Source organism: Lonchura striata, chromosome 20 (assembly GCF_046129695.1).
Source record: "Lonchura striata isolate bLonStr1 chromosome 20, bLonStr1.mat, whole genome shotgun sequence".
NCBI lineage: Eukaryota > Metazoa > Chordata > Aves > Passeriformes > Estrildidae > Lonchura > Lonchura striata.
This window is the reverse complement of record NC_134622.1, coordinates 7,450,972-7,473,070: the sequence shown is the minus strand read 5'-3', so window position 1 is coordinate 7,473,070 and position 22,099 is coordinate 7,450,972. Positions and strand designations below refer to the sequence as shown.

Below are 22,099 nucleotides of genomic sequence, written 5' to 3'. Positions count from 1 at the left end.
GGGCTGGAAGTGCCACCACTCTGGGCTGGCACTGGGCACCAGCACAGGCTGGTACTGGACACCGCAGGCACCAGTGTGGGCAAGAGGTGTCCGTCAGAAGGGGCTGGCATCAGAAATCAGCAGGAGCTGGCACTTGGCACGAGCATGGGGTGACACTGGTGCCAGTGTGGGCACCAGTACGGGCTGACACTGGACACCAGAATGGGCTGGCATCAGACACCAGTTTGGTGGGGAGGTATGGACTGGCACTGGACGCCACTATAGGCTGGCACTGGGCACCAGTATGGACCTGCATTTCGCCCTATTGCAGGAATGGAACTGGGCACCAGTACAGGCTGGCAGTGGGCAGTGGGGTGGGCTCATATTGGGCACCAGTTTGGGCAGGAATTTGGCACCAGTACAGGCTGGGTCCCAGCAAGGACAGGGGAATTGCCCATCTCCCCAGGGCCCCGGGCTGCTGCACCGGGCTGGGACCTGCCCACGGGGACATTCCTGGGGGGAGTGGGGGGAACGGGGTATGGGGACACCCCCGGGCAGTACTGCCACCCCCCCAGCCCAGCCAGGGCCGCAGGGTGCAGCTAATTAGGAGCTAATTGCATTAAACCGGAGCAGCACTAATGCAATTGTGGGATTATCCCGCAGAGACAGCGACCCCCCCACTGCTGCCGGAGTGACGGGAGGGGGGTCAGACACACGGACACGGGGCCTGATCCAGCCCGACCCCCCCAGTCTGCCCCAGTGCCCCCCAGCATCGCCCACCCCTGCTCGGGATGCCGCCCTCCCCCGGGGCGTTAATTACCCAGCGCTAACGAGGGGCTGATGGCACAGAGGGGGGCCTGCAGGGAAAGAGCCCCCCGGGGCTGGGCTCCCCCAGCCCGGCACGGCCCCGCCGCTGGCGGTGATTACCGAATTAACCGGCTCCATCTGAGCCCGTCTGCCGCCGGGATGTGGGTCAGGGATTACCCCTGTCCGTGCCCCCCAGCCCGGACCCGGCTCTCCCTGTCCCCAGCACCCAGGAGCATCCCCCGCTCCTGCCATGCCCATCCCGGCAGGCAGAGGAAGGAGGTTCAGGCGGCCGTAATAAATACAAGAAAAGTTTATTGAAAAGAAAAAAATGTGGGGAGGGGGCAGCAGCCCCAGCCCGGGGTAATAAATAACAACCTGGGGAGCACCAGTTTACAAAATATGGCTCTGGCCAGTGGGGTCCTGCAGGGTCCCCAGCGAGGCTGCTGGGGGCTGCTGGGCACCTCGGGGAGGAGCTTAGGGGGCCCAGCCCCCTGGCACCCCCGGGCACCTGAGAAGGAGCTGCCCCAGTGCCCCAGGGGCAGTCCCGGCCCCAGGAGGGACCTGGGAGCAGCCCCATCCCTGCCTGTCCTGAGAGCCAGCACGGTGCCACGGCAGCGTCCCCAAGCTGGGGGCACCGGCTGCGGGCAGGAGCTCAGCACCACCTGGGGCACCCCTGGGTGGGCACCCCGGTCACATCCTGTCCCCCTCCGGGGCTCAGGCCAGGATCTTCTGGGGGATCTCCACCGAGGCTTTGATGAAGATGGCGTTGTCCCGCACGTAGTTCCGTTTCCTGATGTCCTCGTGGGAGATGAACTTGGGGTAGCCGAAGCCCAGGGTGCTCTCGTCCAGGGAGCTGCGCGAGGCTCCCGGCTTCTGGAAGTTTTTCCAGTTGGGGTCGGGGTGGAAGGTCTCGGTGATGTGCTGGGGCTTGGAGAGCGAGGGGTCACTCTGGTCCAGCAAGGAGAAGGTGACACGGTAGGAGAAGGGCCACTCCAGCAGGTTGTCGTACTCGCCCGGCAGCACGCGGATGTAGACGGAGAGGTGGCTGCTCTCCCCGCTGCCGTTGCCGTTGAGGAAAGCCGACACCTGGAGCTTGTAGCCGTACTTGTGGGTGTAGAACGGGGGGCTGAAGAACTCGTAGTTGCTGCGGGCTTTGGCCTCCTGCAGCTTGCGGGCGTAGTCGGCGATTTTCCAGATGAGGGTCCCGTCGCTGCTCACCGACAGCTCCTCCACGTCCCGACGCAGCTCCAGGATCTCCTGCCGCTGCCGGCTCACCAGGGCACACACCATGCCCAGGTGGGTCTTGGTGCTCTCCTCCAGGTGCCGGCCCATGGCTAGCTTGGGGCACTGTGGGGACAGCAGGGCCGTCAGCAGGAGGGTGGCAGGGACGGCGTGGGGACAGGAGAGAAGGTACCGTGGGGATAACATGGAGATGTCATCGGAGCACCCCTTCTCACTGGGGTGTCATGGGGACACAGGGACACCTGGTTGAGGTGGCAGGGGGACAACTGGGTGGCAAACACAGGGGTGAGATCACGGAGCCACAGGGATGGGACTGAGCACGAGGGATGGGATGGATGTCGGGGCAGAGGCGGTGTGGAGGTGTTGTGGGGCACAGGCGTGACATGGTAGGGACAACACCCCATGCCCAAGGATGCCAGGGCGGGTTGGTCTCAGGGACAGCACTCACCCGGTGCTTGCAGCCAGCTTCCTTGAAGGGGCACAGCAGCATGGCAGTGTTGCAGCTCTCCTTGAGGTGGGTGGGCACATCCTCCCGGGCAATGCTGGGTGTCCCACACTGGTTGGGGCACGGCACGGGGTACCGGGGACACTGGTACTGGTGGTTCTGGGGAAGCAGAGAGGCTGTCAGCTGGGGCTGGGAGCTGGGCAGGATGAGGGTCCCCACGGGCTCCAAACTCACCTGGATGGTGTCAAAGACGAACTCCTTGGAGCAGTAGGTGCAGGGCTGGGTGCGCTTGGGGCACTCGGCCAGGGCGTGCTGGGACAGCAGGCGCCGCATCATGCGGGCCCCACACTTGTTCTCACAGTACACACTCTCCTGGGGACACGTGCCCTGGTGGCCCTGGGGACCACGACAGTGTCACCACCCTCTGGCTGCCCTCACCAGCCAGCCCTGACAGCGATGAGGACACACGGTGCCCCCACAGCCAGAGGGCACAATGCCCAAGAGCCCACGTGTCCACATCCCCCCCAAGGCTGCCCCCACCATGATGTGTCTCCCGCAGTGTCCCCACACCCAGGCTGTGTCCCCATGGTGCCCCTGCAGCCCACTGGGGTGCCCGCACATCCCGGCTACACCGCCACAACACCCCCAGCACAGCCATGCCCACCATGGCACCCCGGCCAGCGGTGTCCCTCACAGTGTCCCCCCCACTGCCCACCTCGAAGGCCTCCCCGGTGAAGTCGCTGGCGCAGAACTCGCACTTGACCCTGCGCTTGGGGCAGCCGTGCTGGACGTGCTCGGGGAGGTCACGGCGGCTCAGCTTGGCGCTGCAGCGGTTGGGGCAGGGGATCACGTTGAAGCCACAGGTGCCGAGATGGGCCTGGGGGACACAGGGACGGTGACAGGAAGGCCTCAGGGTACAGCTCTGCCCCCCGCCATGCTCTCGGGCCCTACCTGGAGGTGCTTGATGAGCCCGCTCCAGCGGCAGCCCTCCTCGCTGTGGATGCAGCGGATGGCCAAGCTCAGCACCTGCGCCTCCAGCTCGGGGTCAGGGTAGATCTGGAGGGGCAGCAGCGGGGTATCAGCATCCCGCAGCGGGCTGTGGGGGCACGCAGCCCCCGGCACAGCCTGGCTGGGAGCCCCGGGCACGCTGCCCGGATCCCCCCCGGGCACACCAACAAGCGCCCTTTGTCGGGAGCGGGTTTCCGCTCCCCGGCCCCGCGGCACAAAGGGCTCTTGCTTCCGCCCGGGCGCCCGTGCCAGGCCGGCGCGGCCGTGCCAGGCGCCGTGCAGAGCTGGGGACGGCCCCTTGCTGGGGATGTCCCCTTGGAGCAGGGTACCCATCCCTGTGCCCGGCTCACCTTGGCATAGTCCAGGGGCAGCTGGTCCTCTGGACACTTGAAGACGCCTTCGCTGCAAGACACAGAAGGCTCAGGGTCACTCGGGGCTGGTGGCACAGCCACCACGTCCCAGCGGGTCCCCGCCATCCCACGCCAGGACATTGATGTTGTCCCTGCATTGCTGAGCGCTCACCCTGTACCAAATCCAGCCGCCACCCTGGGGGAGGCACGGCTCTAATCCTGCTCCATCTGTCTGAGCTGGGAAATGCCCCCGCCAGACACCCCCCCAGGCAGCCCCCCCCCCAGGCTGCGGTCCCCAGGGGCCCGGGCCAGCCACCGTGAGCCTGGCACCATCTGGAGCCCGGCAGCCCCTTGCCCATCCCGGCCCTGGGATTAAGGAGGGTGCCAGGAGGGGGCCAGCAGGGCCGGGGCGGCCACAGCCCCAGGTGCCGGGGCCCAGGGGAGGTGGGGGAGGGCAACAGCTGGGCGCCAGATGTGCAGCCCTGATGTGTGACCCTGGGAGTCCTGCTCCACAGGAAATGGCCCCTCCAGCCATCACAGTGAGTCAGGACAGGGGGACAGGCAGCCCCCCTGGAGGGGTCCCCATCCTGCTGGGCCCCCCGAGAGCTGTCCCTGAGGTGGGACGGGCCCTGCTCAGCCCTGCCATGCAGAGGAGCAGCATGAAGTGGAGACAGGGGCCCAGCCAAAGAGGCAGCCTGGCAGGAGTCACCATCACCTCTGGTCCACACATCACTGTGCCCAGGGGTTGGAGAGGGTGTCCATGCATGATCTTTGATGGACACTGGGGTGGGACACCACAGGTGCTGCCCACAGGGACACGCAGGAGGGATACAAAGGGACCCTGTGGCTCTGCTGTCTTTGAGGTAACACTGAACAAGGCTGGACAGCCCTTGTGCCCATCTAATCACTGCAAGCCCTTGGCAGGCACTGGCGTGGCCTTGACCAGAGCTGCCAAGTGGATGTGAGATGCCGGGACGGAGCCAGCAGTGCCGCCGGGCACGCGCCAGCCTGGCCATGGCACGGTCATGTCCCCTGCTGCCACCAACCCTGTGCTGGGAGTACAGGTGAACCCCAGGAACCACAGCTCTGTGGGGTGTGCCCCACGTGAGGAACGGCTGCAGCCACCTTTGCCACGTGCCCACTCTGCTTGTCACAGGTGGTTTTGTGGGAGTCACCAGGGATCCACCGAGATAAGGTGCTCCAAGGCACCCTGCCCTTCCAGGGGAGCCCGTGGCATTGCCCCGTGGCATTGCCCCGTGGCTGGCATTGCCCCGTGGCTGGCATCACTCTGCTGCCTTTCCAGGGCTGCCAGCTGTTCCTGCACCCCGGGCACGGTGTTGGGGTGCTGGGGCTGCCGGGGAAGTGGGACGATGACCCGAAGCCAGCGCCTAATCCCCGACAAAGCCTCCCCATTCCTCACGCTTGGCCGGGCAGGGAATGTGCTGAGGCAGCACCCGGGGGGGACCGTCCTTGCCTCTGACCTTCACGGCGTGTTTGGGGCACAGCGAGGTGATGGGACAGGGAACCCCGGCACCCCCCGGCACCCCTCAACACTCCGTCCCAGCACCGCTGGATGGCTCAGCCCATGCGAGCCCCAAAGTGATCCGGGGCAAACACGTTGTGTTCGGGGGGGATCCCCGAGGCCATTCCCCCCGGCAGAGCCGAGGGACCGGCAGAAAGAGTGCGGGGGAGCAGGGGGGGGCCCCGATGCGCTCTGACACGTGCCCCGGGGAACGCCCGGTTTCACAGAAACCGGCCCCGGTGACTGGGGTGCCCGTGAGCTGTCCCCGGGCGAAGGTCGCTCCGGCTGGGAAAGGTGGGGAAAGGCCCGGGGTGACGCTTGTCACCGCCGGGGGAAAGCACGGGCACCCCCTCCCCGGGAACCGGGACCGCACCGACCCCGCACGTCAACCCCGCTGCCGGTACCGGGCGCTCCGAACCGCAGGGGTCGGAAGAAGCTCCGGCTCCTCGCTCTCATCCAGCGCACACAGCCGGGTCGCGATCACCCGTGGGTGCGGGGACACCGGAGTGGCCGTACACCCCTCCCCAAAAACACCCACTTCCTCCGGCGGGGCCGGGGCAGGAAGGGGTTAAGCTCGATTCTCGAAACTCGCCGCTCCGGGCTTCACCCGGCCCTCCTCTTCCTCCTCCTCCTCCTCCTCAGCGAAAGGGGCCACGGGCCGCTGCACCCGCGGGGCGGCTGTCACGGGCTGGGCGCGCCCCGCACCCCCTCCCTGCCCCGGGGCACCACCGGGCACCCCGCACCTTTCCCTGGCCCGGGGCATCCCTGGCCTCCCCGCGCCTTTCCCGGGGCGCTCCGCATCTTCTCCCGGAGCACACCGCAGCCGTTCCCCGGCCCGGAGCACCCCCGGGCACGCCGCATCTTTCCCCAGGACCCCCGCACCCCTTGGGGTGCGGGGGTCCTGGGGAAAGATACGGGGTGCCCGGGGGTGCTCCGGGATATCCCGCATTCCCTCCCGGGGCATCCGCACCCCCGTGCACCCCGCACCCCTCTCCGGGGCACCCCCGCACCTGGGGTGGCGATGGCGGGGAGCAGCCGCTGCCGCCCGGGGTGCGGGACCCCGGCTCGGGCGGTTGCGGGGGATGCGCGACCACCAGGGTACCCCACGGGGGGGAAGGGGTGCGCGGAGTATCGTCGGGTCGCCCGTGGCGTGATGCGGGGTCTCACCTGAGGAACTCCTGCAGGCAGGTGTCGCAGAAGCGGTGGCCGCAGGTGGAGACGCGGACGGGCTCCCGCATGGGCTTCCCGCAAAGCGGGCACAGCACCCGGCGCCGCGGCCGCTCCAGCAGTTTGTAGTCGTAGCCCGGCATCCCGCCGCCGCCGCCCCGCGCCCGCCGCCGCCGCCGCCGCCGCCCCGCGCCCGCTCGGCTCCCCGCTCCGCGCCCGGCTCCGCCCGGAGGCCGGACGGGGCGGTGGGACCGGCCTGAGCCCGCCCCGCCACGGGGACGGCATCGCCACCGCCCCCCGCCCGGACCCCGCCTCCCCGCATTGGGGGGGGGATGGAGCGGTGCCGGTATCCCGGGGGCTCGGGGGGCGTCACACCGGGGACAGCCCCTCCAAGGGGTTTGGGGTGCAGCACATGGGGCACAGCCACCCTGGGGACTTGGGGAGCACCCCACCGGGCACAGCCCTCCCGGGGGGGTTTGGTACCCACCACGCTGGGAGCAGCCGCCGCAGGAGTTTGGGGAGCATCAATATCACATCACAGACCCCCTCACCCACTGCAGCCTCCCCTGGCCCAGGGTGGGCTCTGGGGGCACGCACTGCGGTGCCCTCCCTGACCCTACATGCCCTCCTTGACTCGGAGGTGTCCCAGGGGTGTCAGACTCCTGCAGGCAGCCCGAGGCCACGGTTGTGCCCCTGAGCGAGGCTGGAGGAGGAATACAGCTCCCAGTCCTGCTCCTTCCACAGGGAGCAGCTCCTGTCCCAGCCACCACCCACAGCGGGACGTGGAGGGGCTGCCCTGAGCCCCCCACGCCACAGGCACGAGGGGGACACCCGCTCCTGTGGCTTTGTCTTGCTGGGAACTCACACCCCAGGCTGCAGCCAACAGCCTCCCTCCAGCCACGGTTTGTAACTGAGCAAGAGCCTGGAGGAGGGAGAATAAAAGCAAATCTGTCTGGCTCCAGCCCCCTCGTCACTCTTTCAGAAATCAGAGCAGCATATGGGAGTCTTTGCCCCTTTCCCCAGAGATGGAGCCCAGCAGATGACAGGCTGTGAGCATGTGTTTAGTCCCACCAACGCTCACTCCAGCCAGCTCCCCATTAAGGGCGGCAGTTGCTCCAGACCCAAATGTTAGCAGTTTTCAATTAGCAAATGGCAGAGGAGAGGGATTCCTGGGGGACACGCTGAGCAAGTCGAGCTCTATCACTTGTCACTCAAGGAGCTCACGTTACCCTTCTCCTCGAGAGGCTCTGCTTAAAATAAAACCCTGCAGCAGCCCGGGGGGAGGCAGCCTGCTCGCTGCCAGAGCTGCCAGGGAGGGGATGGGTGGCTCATTTCTGGGGTTACCCTGAGGGATGGCAGGTTGTTCTGAGCTGCACTGGGGCTCCCAGAAATCAGGGAACCTTGTACTGGGGTACACTGAGCACGAGCTGCCATCAGCAGGGGCTTTACCAGGAGATGGGAGTCGCTGCTCAGATGATGGAGAGCACCGAGCTAAACTTTAACCAGCTCCCAGTGATACTAGAAACCCGACAGGTAAAAACAAGTGACAGTGGGCAACTGTACAGGGAGCAGTGGGGAGCAACAGCCACCTTGAGCTGGGGTTGAGGTGCTCCCCGGCCAGGTTTGCTCAGGGCTGGGACACCCCCAGGGCAGGATCGACCAGCAGCCCCGCGGTCCAGCTGGTTCTGCCACTCTGTGCCAGCAGAGCCCGGAGCCAGGCTGTCTCCAGCAAGAGATAGGCACAAGCCAGACACTGCCCCTGACACGCTGTGACCCAGTCCCGACTAAAAGCTGTCCCTGGACACGACTCTGGGACAAGGTTCAGGCCAAAAGGACCTCGGTATCCTGGGGGCTGACGGGACTCCAAAGACAGGGCACATCAGTCCTGTAAACACAGGCAGCCTGTGCCTCCGATGACAACCATGAAACAGCCGACTTTTATCATTATTTACTGCTTCTCTTTGATGTTTTAAAATTATTCTTCCCTAACCTCACTGAAGAGCATCTCTGCTAATTAGCCAGGAGCTGACAAAGCCATCAGAAGGTGCTGGCTGTGCCGGCAGGGCGGCTGGGAGGTGTCAGACCCTGCAAACAAAGATCCGTCCTTTTCCCCTCTCTCCTAAGCAAAGCCCTCCCCGCCTTCAACATCACAGCCAGGCATTTGTCTCACACAAAGGCGACACTCAGGGTAATTCCCTTTGTGGAGGTGATATGTTCCCTGTCTCCCATGATGGGTCACTTCTTGAAACCATCTGAGTTCGGAGAGGCCTCTTGTCCTCTTCCCCAGCCTTTCCCTGCTACTCCATCCCTCCGCCTTCTATTTAACTTAAACTGGAGGGACGGAAAACCGACGCTCCGGCTTCTAAACAAGTTAAGGTGGAGCCTTTGGCCCCAGGGAAAGGAGTGGGGAGAGTCCTCTGCTGGGGCCTCGTGCCCAGAGAGGGCAGGGAAAGGGATCCAGGCAGACGGACAGAGGGACAGCAGCCGCACCTCCTGCCTAAGCCTCGTGGGAATGAGGATACGACCTCGACAGAGGTGCCGGAATCAAAATAAATCAGCTGCGGGATCAGCAGGCAGTTTCCTGCTAGAGTAATGGCCCCAAGTCAGCAGGATCTTACTTGGAACAGGGACAGCCTTTCCCTGGGTGACAATGGCCACAGGGGACCCGCACCAGGATGCACCAGCGGGGAGCAGGCAGCCTCATCCCACATCACCTCCCCTCCGGCCCTGCCTCTCCTTAGCAGGAGCAGCCGCGGGGACCCCGATCCAGCACCAGCTCCACACAACACAGGAACAAAAAAAGGGATAAAAGGAGAAGCCCCGAGACCTGCAGATTTCACCGGGAGCTTCTGCAGGGAAACAAAGCAGCAGACGTGAGGAATGCAAGTGGCCTATTTGCCCGGGCTGCTCTCTGCCTCCGGCAGCACGGACATGCCTCGGCTTGGCGTTCCAGGAGCTTTTGTTGCTCGGGGCTGGGGGCCTCTTTGTTTCCTTTACCCTTTCGCTAGGCTTGGTCACAGCCCGGTATTAAATTATTCAAATGATCTCGCTGGGCTCCACAGCTGAACTCCTGTGTGGAGAGCCCAGGCTGTGAAATCCCGAGGGCTCCAGCCCTCCCCGCAGCCCCTGCCCCAGCACAAAGGGCACTGCTCCACATGGGTTTCCCCAGTCTGGAGCAAAGGAGCCCAATATTCGAGCTGGTGACACCTCCAGCGTCAGCACTGCAGTGCAAAGGTGCCATTAAGCCATAAAATCATCCACCTAACACCAGTACACTGATAGGAAGCAAGAGGGGGGGGCCGCACCCCTGGATTTGGCAGCCCAGCTAGAGCAGGAAGAGCTTGGCTCCTGAAGCAGTGGCGTTCTGGTGCCACTACTGACAAAACAAAGGGTGTTACACCTTTGTCCTGCCTGCTGCTGTCCTCAGCCCTGCTAAGGCTGCAGGAGGAGCACCAGCCCCTTCCTATGGGATGTGTTTAAATGTGGTGTGGGGCAAGGAGAGCCCCGAGAGCTCTGCACAACACAGGAAAAAGAAATCTAATGCTGGAAGGAGCTGGAGCTGCTGCCAGCTCCATGCAGGGAGGAGAGGCAGTGGCCCAGAGGGGTTTTGAGGGAACTGAACCCAGCCCTGCCACCACCCTGGTGCCCAGGTTGGTCTGGGAGGGGAAAGCACCGACACCGCGCTGAGCCGTCTCCATAACCTGCAGCACCACGGGAAAGTGCCAAAGGACTGGCAGAGCCTTTGAATTCCTGTCGGCTTCCTGGGATAGCAGGGTGTAACCGCCTGAAAAGGCAGCTCCACAAGAAACAAAAAAGGCAGGGAAAAACCCATGCACCCACCCTGCCAAGGAGCCAAAGAGGGAGGCTGTGTCTGCAGCCAGGGCTGCACACGCCTCTCCCGGCCGGACGGGACCTGCTCCTTCCCCAGCCGGAGCCTGGGAGGCGAGGGAAGGACGGGCAGGAGAGCTGCACAAATTCATTACCTTCCACATGACAGAGGGATCAGTTGGCTTTTAGCAGGTTTCCCTCGTTGAAAACAGGAAAGAATCACAAAAATAATTAGAGAGATTTCATCTCAGCCAGCTTATGAAAGCACTGACTTTATACACAACAGATTGGCAACAGCACAAAGATGGATGTGAAAGGCAAGAGCATTTGCAATGTCAGACAGATCAGAGACAGAAGCTCATCAAAAAATGGCCCAGGGCAAATGTAAGTTAAAAAAGGGAAAAGAAGAGGAAAAAAATAAAGGAAAGGAAACAACCCTTCTGGAGACAAAAAATGTGACTCCTGTCCATAACACATGGATGTGCTTCTCCTGCCTGCAAAGACCCCTGGGTGAAAACTCATCAGTTCCCTGGACAAATCTGGGTTAAAAAACTTCAAGTACTGAAGATCACTGGCTGTGTTTTGCTGCCTTCCCTAGCTCAGCTGGGAGCCAGTGAGCCGGTGAGCAGCAGGACTGAGGGGCCTGAGGATAAATGTCAGCTGGAGAATCCTCCAGCGAGCTCCTGGGGCCAGGGGAGGCTGTAATTGGAAAGCTCCAGGCTGCATTTGGGGAGAGCTGTGCAACACAGGGAGGCTGCTCGTGCAGAGCTCGGCCAGCCGTGCAAGCAGGACCCTCCAAAGTGTGCTCAATAAATGGGTGAAATGTTTTAGTGGGGGGATGGGAAAGGACAGACTTCTGTAATTAGCAAAGAGGTTTGCATTTAGTCACCCAGCACAGCGCCTGGGGCCCTGACTCCAGACACTGTGCAAAGGCTGACAGCTCTCTCAGACACGGAGCTGTCAGCCTGGGCTTTGTAACCAGAAACAGCTTCCACAGAGGAAAACAACCTCTGTGCTTCTCACTCTTCCACACAGGCACTTCCAGCAGGGAGGGGAAGAGCCACGGTGTGACCCCCTGAAGGCAGCACCAGAGCTCTGGGCATGTCCAGGGCGGTGACTCTCAGGCACTGGAGGTTCACAGTGACGATTCAATAAGTGAGACCAGCTCTGGTTCCTTGGGAACCATCGTTAGGAGCTCTGTTTCCAGACTGCTGCCTTGAGAGTGCAGCTGAGGAGCTCTGGAGCCTGGAGTGTATCTGAGCCAGACCACCATGGGCAGCAGGAAGAGCAGGATGTGGCTGCTCTCACTCACTGGGAAGGCGACTCCTCCACAACAGCTGAAACAAAAAGAGTAAAGATCAAGATTTAGCTGGAAGTCCCACCTTGATGAAGCTACAAGAAGTGTTCTGCCTCATACAGGCACGATATCCAACAGATGGGCACCAAAATCCCTGTCCCCTTCCCTACAGGAAGCCACTGCAAGAACTCAGTAGCAGCACAAGCGAGGCCATGCCCAGCAGACAGAGCCCAAGCAGGACAAAATTCAGTCTCTTGAGGTTTGTTCTCTCCTCCTCTCCAGCCTGGCTTCTCCCAGTTATTCTGTTTGCAGTGGGATTGAGAGAAGGGAGCAGCAGCAGCTCATGATAACCTGGGCAGTAACCCAAGCCAGTCAAAAGTGGAGTTGGCCCCATGGGAGGAGCAGAACGGCCGCCCCAAAGGTAGAGTGCAGCTTGCCTGTGCCAGCACCCTCCCGGGGCCAGATCACAGCAGCAATGACATCACATGTGTCACCAGATCTCGTGTTCTCGCTGGAGAAATTTCCAGGCAGATTGAGCTGTGTGAAAACCCAAATCTCAGCTCTTTACAGAGCTCTTAGTGCTTTTTTGTACGCTGGTTGCTGTGGGATGCTGGGGCAGGCAAGGCTGCTGCCCTCACACCGCTGAGTCTGCACTCCTAGCACTGGCACAGGACAAGGTTTCGGGCAGAGGGACAGCAGTGGGACAACAGACACTCAGTCCCTGCTCTTACAGTGCTGCAGGTGGGAGCCCACAAACCAGCTGCCACAGAGTGCAGGGCAACTCAAGCAGTGGAAGGGGAGAGCAGCCTGCAGTCTTCCTGCAGAAACAAAACCCTTTTACTCCTGTGACAAATGCCCTACTTGTTCCTGAGCCTGGGGACTCGGCCATTCCGTCCCCTTCACGTGGCAGAGCACATCACATGAGAGCTGGGCACTGGCAGGGGAGGAAAAGGGCCGATGGGGCTGTCAGCCGGGCCTCCTCCCCTCCGGGCTGTAATTAGCCTCCTTGAAGTGGGCTGGGGCTGGAATCCCTCAGCCCAGGCCGAGGCCATCATCAGCCCAGCACAGGAGGAAGAAAGGCCCCCGCAGCAGTCTGGGCCAGGCTCCTGTTGTACACCCAGGCAACGGAAGGGCAGGTCACGCCACGGGCACGTTTTAAGCGAGCCACGATGCTGCCTTTGGCCCGAGCAGAGAGGAACCACAAAACCATTGCTATCTTTTCCAAACCACAATGGAAAGGCAGCAGCCAAAATGACGCCTCAAATCTCAGCTTCTATTTCAGCAGCATCAATTAGAGAGCTGCTCTTTTTGGCTACTCGGTGGACCGCTGGCACACTAGCTTGGCCAGCCTACCTGTCTGGGAGTGCACCAGACAGCCTCTGCCACCCCTTTGCTCCCCTTGCCCAGTGGGAGAGGCAGTGTCACAGAGCTGAAGAGCAGCAGGGGAATTATTTTGGGCTTGAAGTTATTTCTATTCATCTACAGCTCAAGAAGGACTAGAATAACAGTGAGCTGACATGCCAGGGTTATTCAGCACAGCTCTGGTCACATGGCATTGTGTCTGGTTGGATCCTCATGGCAGGAGTAACAGGGACAAAGCCTTTACTCACGCTTTACTGCCAGCAGTGTGTTCCCGTGGCAGCAGGCAACAGAGGTCACCAGGTATGGATGTGTCTCCTCCAGCTGCACTGGCTTTGGCACTCCTGTTTCCTCATCCCTCCTGCCCAGGCGTCCCCTGGCTCCTTTCCCCCACGTGCACACCTCGCCATCTGCAGAGGGATAGAAACACCTCACTGCACACCAGCCTTGGCCACAGCAGAGGCAGAGGCCAGCCAGGGCCTGCTGCAGCCCAGGACATGGGGGCTTCAGCCTCACCTGCTCCAATGGCCACAGTGAAGGCATCTCCACAAGCCACTACAGTGACCTTCATCATCTCGAGCCCCACAACCAGGTGGGGCACTCGGCTGTTTCGGCAGGAGTTGGTGCCCAGCTGCCCGTGCTGGTTGCTCCCAAAGGTGTAACAGTGGCCAGAGGCTGACAGCAGAGAGGAGAGACACAACTGGGTGTCACTTGGGACACACTGAAGCCCCTTGCTGTCTCCAGGGTGAGCATTCTGCTCTACAGAGCTTCAAGATTGGGAGCAGGGTGTCTCTTGAGAGACTGCCCATGGGAAACAGGCAGAAGGAAGACAGGGCAAATGCAGGTGTTCCCCCTCTCAGAATTTGGGCACACACCCTCACCTGTGACAGCAGCTGAATGTGCTGTACCGATGTCAGCACACACAATGGGCTCTTGGTTCAAGGGGGCTGACTGGGCACACACAAACACAGTGGCCTCCTCCACCTGGTCTTCTGGGGGAGGTTCCTCTGCTGAGCTGATCCGGTCTAGGCCCAGCTTGTTACACCTGCACAGGGAAAATCTCTAGGATCACACAGGGATGTCTTCTGGAGCTCCTTGGTCACAACACAGGCCCAGGAGGGTAAAATGTGGAGCACAGACCCCCACCCCTCTTACCTGTTGCTCCCACAAGCAAGAATCTGGTTCTTCACTGTGAGGACCATGGAGGAATCGATGCCACAGATGACTCTCTGAGCCTCGTGCTCTGGAGGGACTGTGACCTGCTGGGGGCAGTTGTGGCACTCCACGGTGCCCAGCCCAAGCCGACCTGGTATGAGGAACAGAGCAAGGAACAGCTGATGGCAACACACACCCTGAGCACAGCCTCCCCGAGAGCAGCACTGACACAGCTGCTGCAAGAGCCCAGCCCAGGATCCCAGAAAGCAGCAAAACCCAAAGCACGGGGGCCCTGGTATGCAGCAAAACAGCTGCAGCTCTTCCACACCCACCCACCCTAGCACATCTGGAGGGGACTGTGGGCAAGCAGGGCCAGCAAAGGGAGTGGGAACAGGCACAAGCCCTGTTCTGCAAAACAGACTTCTCTTACCATTATCCCCCCTGCCCCAGGCAAACACTTCCCGTTCGTTGGAGACTGCCAGGACATGAGAAGCACCACAGGCCACCTGCACCATCTCGTAGCCCAGCAGGGCCTCCACAATCTTGGGCTGGCAGGGGAAGAGCAGCAGCCGTCAGCCGAGACCTCCCAGCCTGCCCGGCTGCTCCCATCCCTCCCACCCGGCCCCCCCAGACTCAACAGAGTGCTGGCAGCATCCCAGTTTTCATACAACACAAACAACAGAGAAATTTCTTCTTCTTTTTTTTTTTTTTTTTTTGTTCCAAACAGCCTTCAAAGGGATAAGAGACTACGTGCACGCAGCACAGAAGATAATGCAAACATCTCTGGGGCGGAAGAAAACAGCCAGCATGAGAGTTATGAGAGTTTGGAGAGGGAAGAGGTTCAGCAAGGGCTGGGATTTGCCCCCCTGCCCATGTGGGGAGTGCCAGGGGCTGTGAATGCCTGCTCCGAGCAGGCAGGGGCTTGGTGCAGGATGTGTTGGCTCAAAGGCTCTTGTGCAGAGGAGCTGCAAGTTAACAGCTCAGATTCATTAGAGTGTGGAGGGACCAGGATCTCCACATTTCACCCAGCCCCTGCTGTGACCTGCTGTTAGATCTGACACCTCGCCTCATACTCATTATCATCCTCAAGTGAAAAGCACCGTTTGTTGGGATCTGGCTGCTGCTTCCAACTGGTCTCCCCTCCCCAGCCATAAGCAGGGAGCAGCTCAGCTCTGGGAGGAGCAGGAACAAACGGGCCAGCTGACCACAGTGACAAATGGCACCGGTCCCTGGGCTCGGCTGGAAGCCATCGGCTGCTGCCACATCCGAGGGCAGGCGAGGCAGAAGCTGGAAGGGAGCAATGAGCCCTCAGCCCCAGTGTTCCGAGCCAATCGGAAACACACAGCTCTTCTTTAAATACTGGCTCTTTTGAAAAATAACTTTTCTCAGTGAACCCTGGCAGCTGCAGGCCAAGAGTGAAGCAGGCAGGTGTGTGATTGGAGGCAGGCTCCAAGCTGGGAGCCTGCCAACAGCAACCACAAGGCAGCTCTTGACTTCCCCCACGCTCAAAGGGATCATTGTGCAGGGGGGGAGAGAAAGAGAGAGGCAGGTTGGGTCTTTTAAAACCCACAGTGACAGGGAGAGGAGGGGGAGGGGGTCAGATGCCAGAGCATGCCTGGGATGCACATCCCTGGAGCTGGGATGAGCCCCCTCACGTGATGGATCCATCTTTTACCCTGGGGGAAAGCAGGGTAAGCACGCCCAGCACCCTCTCCACCTCTCCACCAACCTGGCTCACATCCGTGAAGTTTCCGTGCCCCAAACAGCCATTGCTGCCGCTGCCGAAAGTCATGATTATCCCCCTGTCTGGAGGAGCAGAAAGGAGCCTTGTCAGTGGCACATGTGAGGCCCTGCAAGGCACACGTGAGGCCCTGCGAGGTGGCACAGCCAAGGGGTGGCCGTGGCTCCCAGGACATCAGACCCACTCTGACTTAGAACGGGCTGCAGGGGCCACAAAGCCTTCAGTGAGCTTCCAGGGAGCTGCAGGAGCTCCCAGGGAGCTGCAGCCTCACCGTGCTGCAACGGCTCAACAAACAAACAGCAGTGATAAGAGCACTGAGATAACATTGCTGCAGCTGTGTACGCAGGAGCTGAGAACCCCACGGTCTGTCAAGGTGTTAAAGTCACAGAGGCACTCCCTGAGCAGCTGCCCAGCAGAGGGGTGGCAGGAAACGCCGTGGGAGGTAGGATAAACACATGCCCATGGAGTTTGCCTGCTCTGTATCTCTTGTTTGCTGCTCTGACCCCCAGCAGAAGAGCAAACAGAGCTCCCACAGGACCACTGGGAGGGCTTTGCTCCACAAACATGGCCTTGGACTGGTGTGTGTGCTCCACTTCATCCAGAACACTTCCTGGGCTGTTCTGAGCGGGCTTCAAACCCTGCTTTCCTGCAGTTTGAGGACAAGCAGCCCTGCAGCAGCTCACGCTGACTCCTCACTGACACCAGTCATTGCTGGTCACTGCATGTGCCCATATCATGCTCAGAGTATGTGACAGAGAGTCTCCTCACACTCCAGTCCCCACTGCCAGTTCTGGTATCAAGTGTCACCAATGCAATCAGGACAACAAGCACAGGAGATTTCACAAAATCATAGAATAACTTAGGTTGGAAAAGACCTTTAAGATCACCTAAGTCCAACTGCTTGTGGCCCTCTCCACACCAGAGTGTTTGGAACCAAGTTGACCAGTGTGGGAGGACTATGTCTGCCATTTCTGAGTCCTACATGATGCTACATGAGAGGCCACAGAGGTCTCTGTGTCACCCCAGCCCAGAGCATCTCTCTGCCTCCTCTCTGAGCAGGCTCCCCAGGCAGTCCCACTGGGTTTTAGGGGGTTCTGGGCTCCAGGCAGGTGGAGGCAGGAGGCAGCAGCTCACCTGTGAGGCAGGCTGTGAAAAGATCACCACAGGACACATGTTTGATGGTCACTCCAGACTGGCCCTCCAGAAAGCGGGACACAAACTGAGGCTGGAGCTGCTCAGTGGCTCCTGGGAGAGAAGGACCCCCAGCAGCACCCATGGGAGGAGCCTGATGGAGAGAAGCCATGGAAGAACCGGGTTGGAGAACACTGATGAATCCCTTCCCATAGGCTTATCAGCATTACCCACACCCTGGCTGGGACTGCAGTCCTGGAGGAGGCAGTGCCAGGGTCTGTGAGTGAGCAGAAATGCCTTCTTCACAGAAATCACACATCCAAAGCTCCACAGCCACTCCTGCCCCAGCTTCCCTGTCACTCACCTCCCACAGGATGAGCCTCCCAGATTTGGTGACCCCAGCCTTCTGTGTCCTCCCAGCAGAGACCTGCACCACCTCAGTGTTCAGCATGGGCAGGCGGAGAGGGGTGGTGATCCCACTGCCCCACGTGTAGATGGAGGACAGTGGAGGTGGGATTCCTGTCCTGGCTGACTCACGTCGGACACCTGTGGGGCACAGAGAAATCATTCATGTGGATCCCTGACTCTCCTCCCACAGGAAAAGCGACAGCACCAGCCAGTCTGGGTGCCAGCAGAGCTGCCAGAGCCAGACCAGTGCTGGTTCAAGGGGTGCAGGGCTCCTCCAGAGCTCAGGGAAGGTGACATCTCTTGAGTTCCTCTCTCCAGAACCCCGAGTGTCTCTCTGACTTGTGTCATCCAAACAAAAGGCTCCTTCCAAATGGAGCTGAGTTGAACACACCATGCCAGAACTCACCCCTCTGCCTGGCACTGCTTGCCCGTCCCCCTGTCCGGCTGTGGGTCACTGTGGGCACTGGAGCCAAGGGTTTTTCAGGCCTGCCAAACCAAAATCCAGCCTTTAATGTCCTGCAGAGCCCTGGATCACAGAACGCCTGGGCAGAGCTACAGCAGAAGCCACGGGTGAATCATTCACAGCTCTGCTTTGTCGGTGCTTTAAACAACCTGAGAGGGGGAGTTGGCACCAGCTCACTTCCCCCTGTGCTCACAACTCTCTGTTTGCTGTCACTGTGATGACAAGCCCACACCTGCCATGGCACCTGCCTGGCTCTGAGCCCTTGGGCCAAGCTCAGCCAGCAGCAGCTGCACGTTAGGCAGCACAGGAGAGCTGCATTGGGAAAATGCAGAAGGGAGGCAGCGAGCTGGTCAGCCGTGCTGTGGGCTGTGGCAGCCCCTCCCAAGGGACACTGAGGTGGCAGTGTCACTTGCCTCCTCATTTTGACGCTGCCCACGTCTGTGTAGAGGTTCAGGAGGGGCCGGATGCAGATGGCCTGGGCCATGATCTCATTCAGCTGGGGCCGCTTGGAAGGATCCAGGTTGAGCATGCTGAGGATGAGCTGGCGCAGGTCGGGGCTGTATCGATCCGATATCGGGGCAAACGTCCCACTCATGATCTTCAGCACTAAGGCAGGAAGGTTCTGGAGAGAAAACAAGAGACAAACAGTGGCTGGGCAGTCAGGGGCGAGGCCAAGGAGTAAGGAGCTCTCAGCACTGCCCTCTGCCTTCACACTTCCCGGCTCGCTGAGAAGTGATCCCAGCATACATTTTCACCTCAGTGAGAGGCCACGGCTCCCTGTGCTACGTGTAAACCGCATCGCTCTTACCGCAGCCTCGAAAGCCCTCTTGAGGCTGGCGAGCTCGTAGAGCACACATCCCAGGGCCCAGATGTCACTCTTCTGGTTGTAAGGCTTCCCTTCACAGAGCTCTGGGGAGATGTAGCACGGAGTTCCCACCACCTACAAGAGACAAAAATTTGCCACCGTGCAGTGAAACGGGGGCAGAGTGGTGGAAAGAGGGAGGCTTGGTGCAGAGCTGGCTGAACACCACCAACCAAAGCTCCACAGAGCTGGGCTTTTGTTCTCTTGGCATCAACAGCTGCCTGACAATCTCAGTGCAAAACAAGAGGATTTGCCTTTCCAGTGACACATACAGTGATTGCCTCTAATTTTGCTTCTATCCACTTGAGAGAATCAGAGCCCAGAGCGTAACACAAACGTCTGGTCAGATTAGCACAGGTGGGGAAAGACACTAAATGTCAAGCAGAGAAAGGAGATTAACGCAGGATGGGAGTGCACAGGCAGGAATTTATTTACTAAGGATGTGTCAGACGAGTCTGCAAACACCACCCTTAGCAGGAGCCACCCTGCCTGCCCTCACCAGTGGGTCCAGACACCTCATCCTCTCCCAGGTTTGGGCAGGTCTTTTCTTACTTTTCTGCAGCCCACAGAGCCACAGCAAACTCGGGCAAGAAGATATCAGCCAAGGAACAAAAGAGACACTGCCTAAAGCCACTTCCCAGAGACTATTGTGAGCCAAATCCAGTTTCCAGCCTGCTGCCACAGGGTAAGAAGCTGCCACTCACCGTGTAGGCTTTGCTCTTGCTGCTCAAGATTTTGGAGATGCCAAAATCTCCGATCTTGACGATCATGCGATGCTTGTCCAGGAGGATGTTCTGGGTCTTCAGGTCACGGTGCAGGATCTGCTTGGTGTGCACGTGGTGCAGGGCCAGGAGGATCTGCACGAAGAAGTGCAGGATGGTGTCCTCATCCAGCAAGGAATTACAGCGCTTGTGGATGAACTCTGCCAGAGTGCCCCCTGCAAGGAACAAGGGGCTGTGGGCACAGGACAGCACAAACCTGGCCTAAAACCCGGGGTGGGGGGATTTTGCCATTTTGGCATCCTAACAAGCCAAGCATCTGGGAAAAACACATCCTGGTGGGATACACAGCACATCCTCCAATGCTCCTGAAGGAGTTGGTAGGAGGAAGAAACAGCCAGAGAGAAGTTACTGTTGACATATTATCAAAAGCAGCAGGAAAAGAAACACTAAAATTACAGCTCTTGGAAGAGAACATAAACCTTCATGGCAGAACAAGATCAGCCTGTTCTGCAGAGGAGAATTCTTGCAGTCCAAGAGGCCACGTGGCACAGAGAGGCCCTTGTTGGGAAGGGGAGGTTGAGATTCAGGGCTCACATACAGCTTTTAGCAAGCCCTCATGCAAATGTTGACTTCATCTGAAACTCCACAGGAAATCTCGGGGCCAACAGAGTTGACACAGGGAAATGTGCCTGAAACCTGAGGCAAGGGCAGATGGTAACATGCTGATCAGGCACAGAGGGGTTTGAAATCTCCTTGTTTTGGATATGGTTAGAAGGTGTAAATCATGGAGTGGCTGAGGTTGGAAGGGACCTTGTGAGGCCACTGCTTCAGGAGAGCCACTGAGGTTGTGCAGGACCAGAATCTTTTGAGTATATTCAAGGATGGTGACTCCACAACCTGCATCAACGCTTGGTCACTTGGCTCATGGTCAATTTGGTGTCCACCAAGCACCACCAGATACTCTTCTACAAAAATGTCTCCTCAACAGAGATGGGCTTGGACTCTTGGGGGTGCAAAGCCCAGGATTGTTACGAGGAGCACAAGGTAACACCACAGCAGCTTGACCCAAAGAGAGTGAAGTGCTTGGCATGCCCTGGACCTACCAGGGGACCAGCTACAGGCACTGGGGGACAGCAGGGCCCACCTGGGGCGTATTCCATGGCGATCATGAGCGCCTTGTCCTCCAGGAAGTTCTCGTAGTACTCGATGACATTGGGGTGGCTGAGCAGCTTGAGGACCTGGCACTCGTTCTGCGCTGCCAGCCGCTCATCCTTGCTCATCTGCTCCACGGGGATCTGCTTCAGGATCACCAGCTTCTGGTCGGCCTTGCGCAGGCACAGGTGCACGATGCTGCGGGCACAGGGCCGGCGCCTCAGCGCGGGGACGGGGGGGACACCCCACAGCGCCTGGCCATCACCCGGGGGTGACACAGGTCGCCCGCACTTGGTGCCGCGTCCAGCCCGGCCCACCCCGCACTGCCACAAGCGCCTCGCTGCCACGGCGACGCGGCTTCAAAGCCTCCCGTCCGGAGGCAGGAAGGCTGGAGGCCTCCCCACCGCCCACCTCCGGCGCCCCCTCACCCGAAGGCCCCTCTCCCCACCACCCGGATCCGCTCGTATTTCTCCATCCCTGGGCCCGGCTCCTCCCGTCTCCATGGAGACACTTCCGCGCTGCTACGGCGTCCGCGGGCGGACAAACCGCGCCGGTGCGGACCGCCCCGGGGCTCCGCGCTTCGGGCGGGGGGCGCGGGGGTAACGCCACCCCCCGCTCGGGTGACACCCCAGTGCCACCGGGTGCCAGACCCTCTTGGGTCTCAGAGAGAGGTCTGGGGTGCGCTGGGCTGCCTGCCCCGACTGGGGCATGCCAGCAGGACACGCCGCATCCCCAGAGAGCGGCGGTTCTCCAGCAGCCTCCAGCCCCGAGCCTGGAGGGGCTCCCACTGCGAGGGGCTGCGCTGCTGCAGGGCCAGCACAAGGGGCACGAGTCTCCTCCATGCCCCCCCAGACCTGCTTTAGACACCCCAAGACCACGAGCACCCCCGAGGCCGGCCGTGATGGCGGCTATAGCGTGGAAGCGGGTCCTGCCCTGCACCCAGGAGTGGCGGCCTCTGTCCTGGAGTGGGGACAGTGACAGCAGTGGCAGTGGTGGCACTGCCACGTGGCCCTGCCGCCATCTAGCGACAGCCAGCACGGCTCACCGGGGAGGGGGGGTCAGCCGGTGCTCTGCAGCGCGGGGCAGCGATGGGGCGGGACCCCCACGCAGAAAGCAGCACCCCGCCGCGTTTTCGGCCTCACCCCACTGCAACCTGGTACTAGGGAGCACCTTTGAGTGCCCCAGGCCCCACCCCATGCCTTGAGGTGAGCGTATGTGGCTGCTCCCACTACTTTTCCAAGCACGATGTTTCCCCCGGCATCCTCCCCCCAACACCAGTGACAGCCACACCGTGCCGGGGAACACACGCACGTGTGGCAGAACAGATGTGCGAGGCCCACGCCAGCTGTGCACCACTGTGGCAGACGTGCAGGGCCAAGCGCAGACGGGCAACGTCTGCCAGGCACACGCTGCACCCACCCACCCTCCCGCGCTGCCCACGGGAGCAGCCGGGCGGTATCT

General features: G+C 60.7%; 2 protein-coding genes across 2 annotated transcripts; both read right to left on the bottom strand.

Annotated features, from left to right (window-relative positions):
* Nucleotides 1-1,443: 1,443 nt before the first annotated feature.
* Nucleotides 1,444-6,684, bottom strand: TRAF4 (TNF receptor associated factor 4). Its single transcript, XM_021550912.3, has 7 exons — nucleotides 6,521-6,684; nucleotides 3,832-3,883; nucleotides 3,425-3,529; nucleotides 3,189-3,350; nucleotides 2,708-2,869; nucleotides 2,477-2,632; nucleotides 1,444-2,133 (listed from the first exon to the last, which is right to left on the bottom strand). Exons 1-7 carry the CDS (start codon nucleotides 6,661-6,663, stop codon nucleotides 1,501-1,503), a joined length of 1,413 nt encoding a protein of 470 aa, XP_021406587.1. The 5' UTR covers nucleotides 6,664-6,684; the 3' UTR covers nucleotides 1,444-1,500.
* A 3,904-nt stretch (nucleotides 6,685-10,588) lies between these two features.
* Nucleotides 10,589-21,267, bottom strand: NEK8 (NIMA related kinase 8). The gene is made up of 15 exons (XM_021550892.2): nucleotides 21,067-21,267; nucleotides 20,631-20,836; nucleotides 19,469-19,701; nucleotides 18,711-18,842; nucleotides 18,316-18,524; nucleotides 17,846-17,925; nucleotides 17,396-17,577; nucleotides 17,035-17,185; nucleotides 15,889-15,965; nucleotides 14,590-14,707; nucleotides 14,160-14,310; nucleotides 13,886-14,049; nucleotides 13,521-13,679; nucleotides 13,256-13,414; nucleotides 10,589-11,685 (listed from the first exon to the last, which is right to left on the bottom strand). The coding sequence occupies exons 1-15, from the start codon at nucleotides 21,111-21,113 to the stop codon at nucleotides 11,657-11,659; spliced, it is 2,097 nt and encodes a 698-aa protein (XP_021406567.2). The 5' UTR covers nucleotides 21,114-21,267; the 3' UTR covers nucleotides 10,589-11,656.
* Between the last annotated feature and the right edge of the window lie 832 nt (nucleotides 21,268-22,099).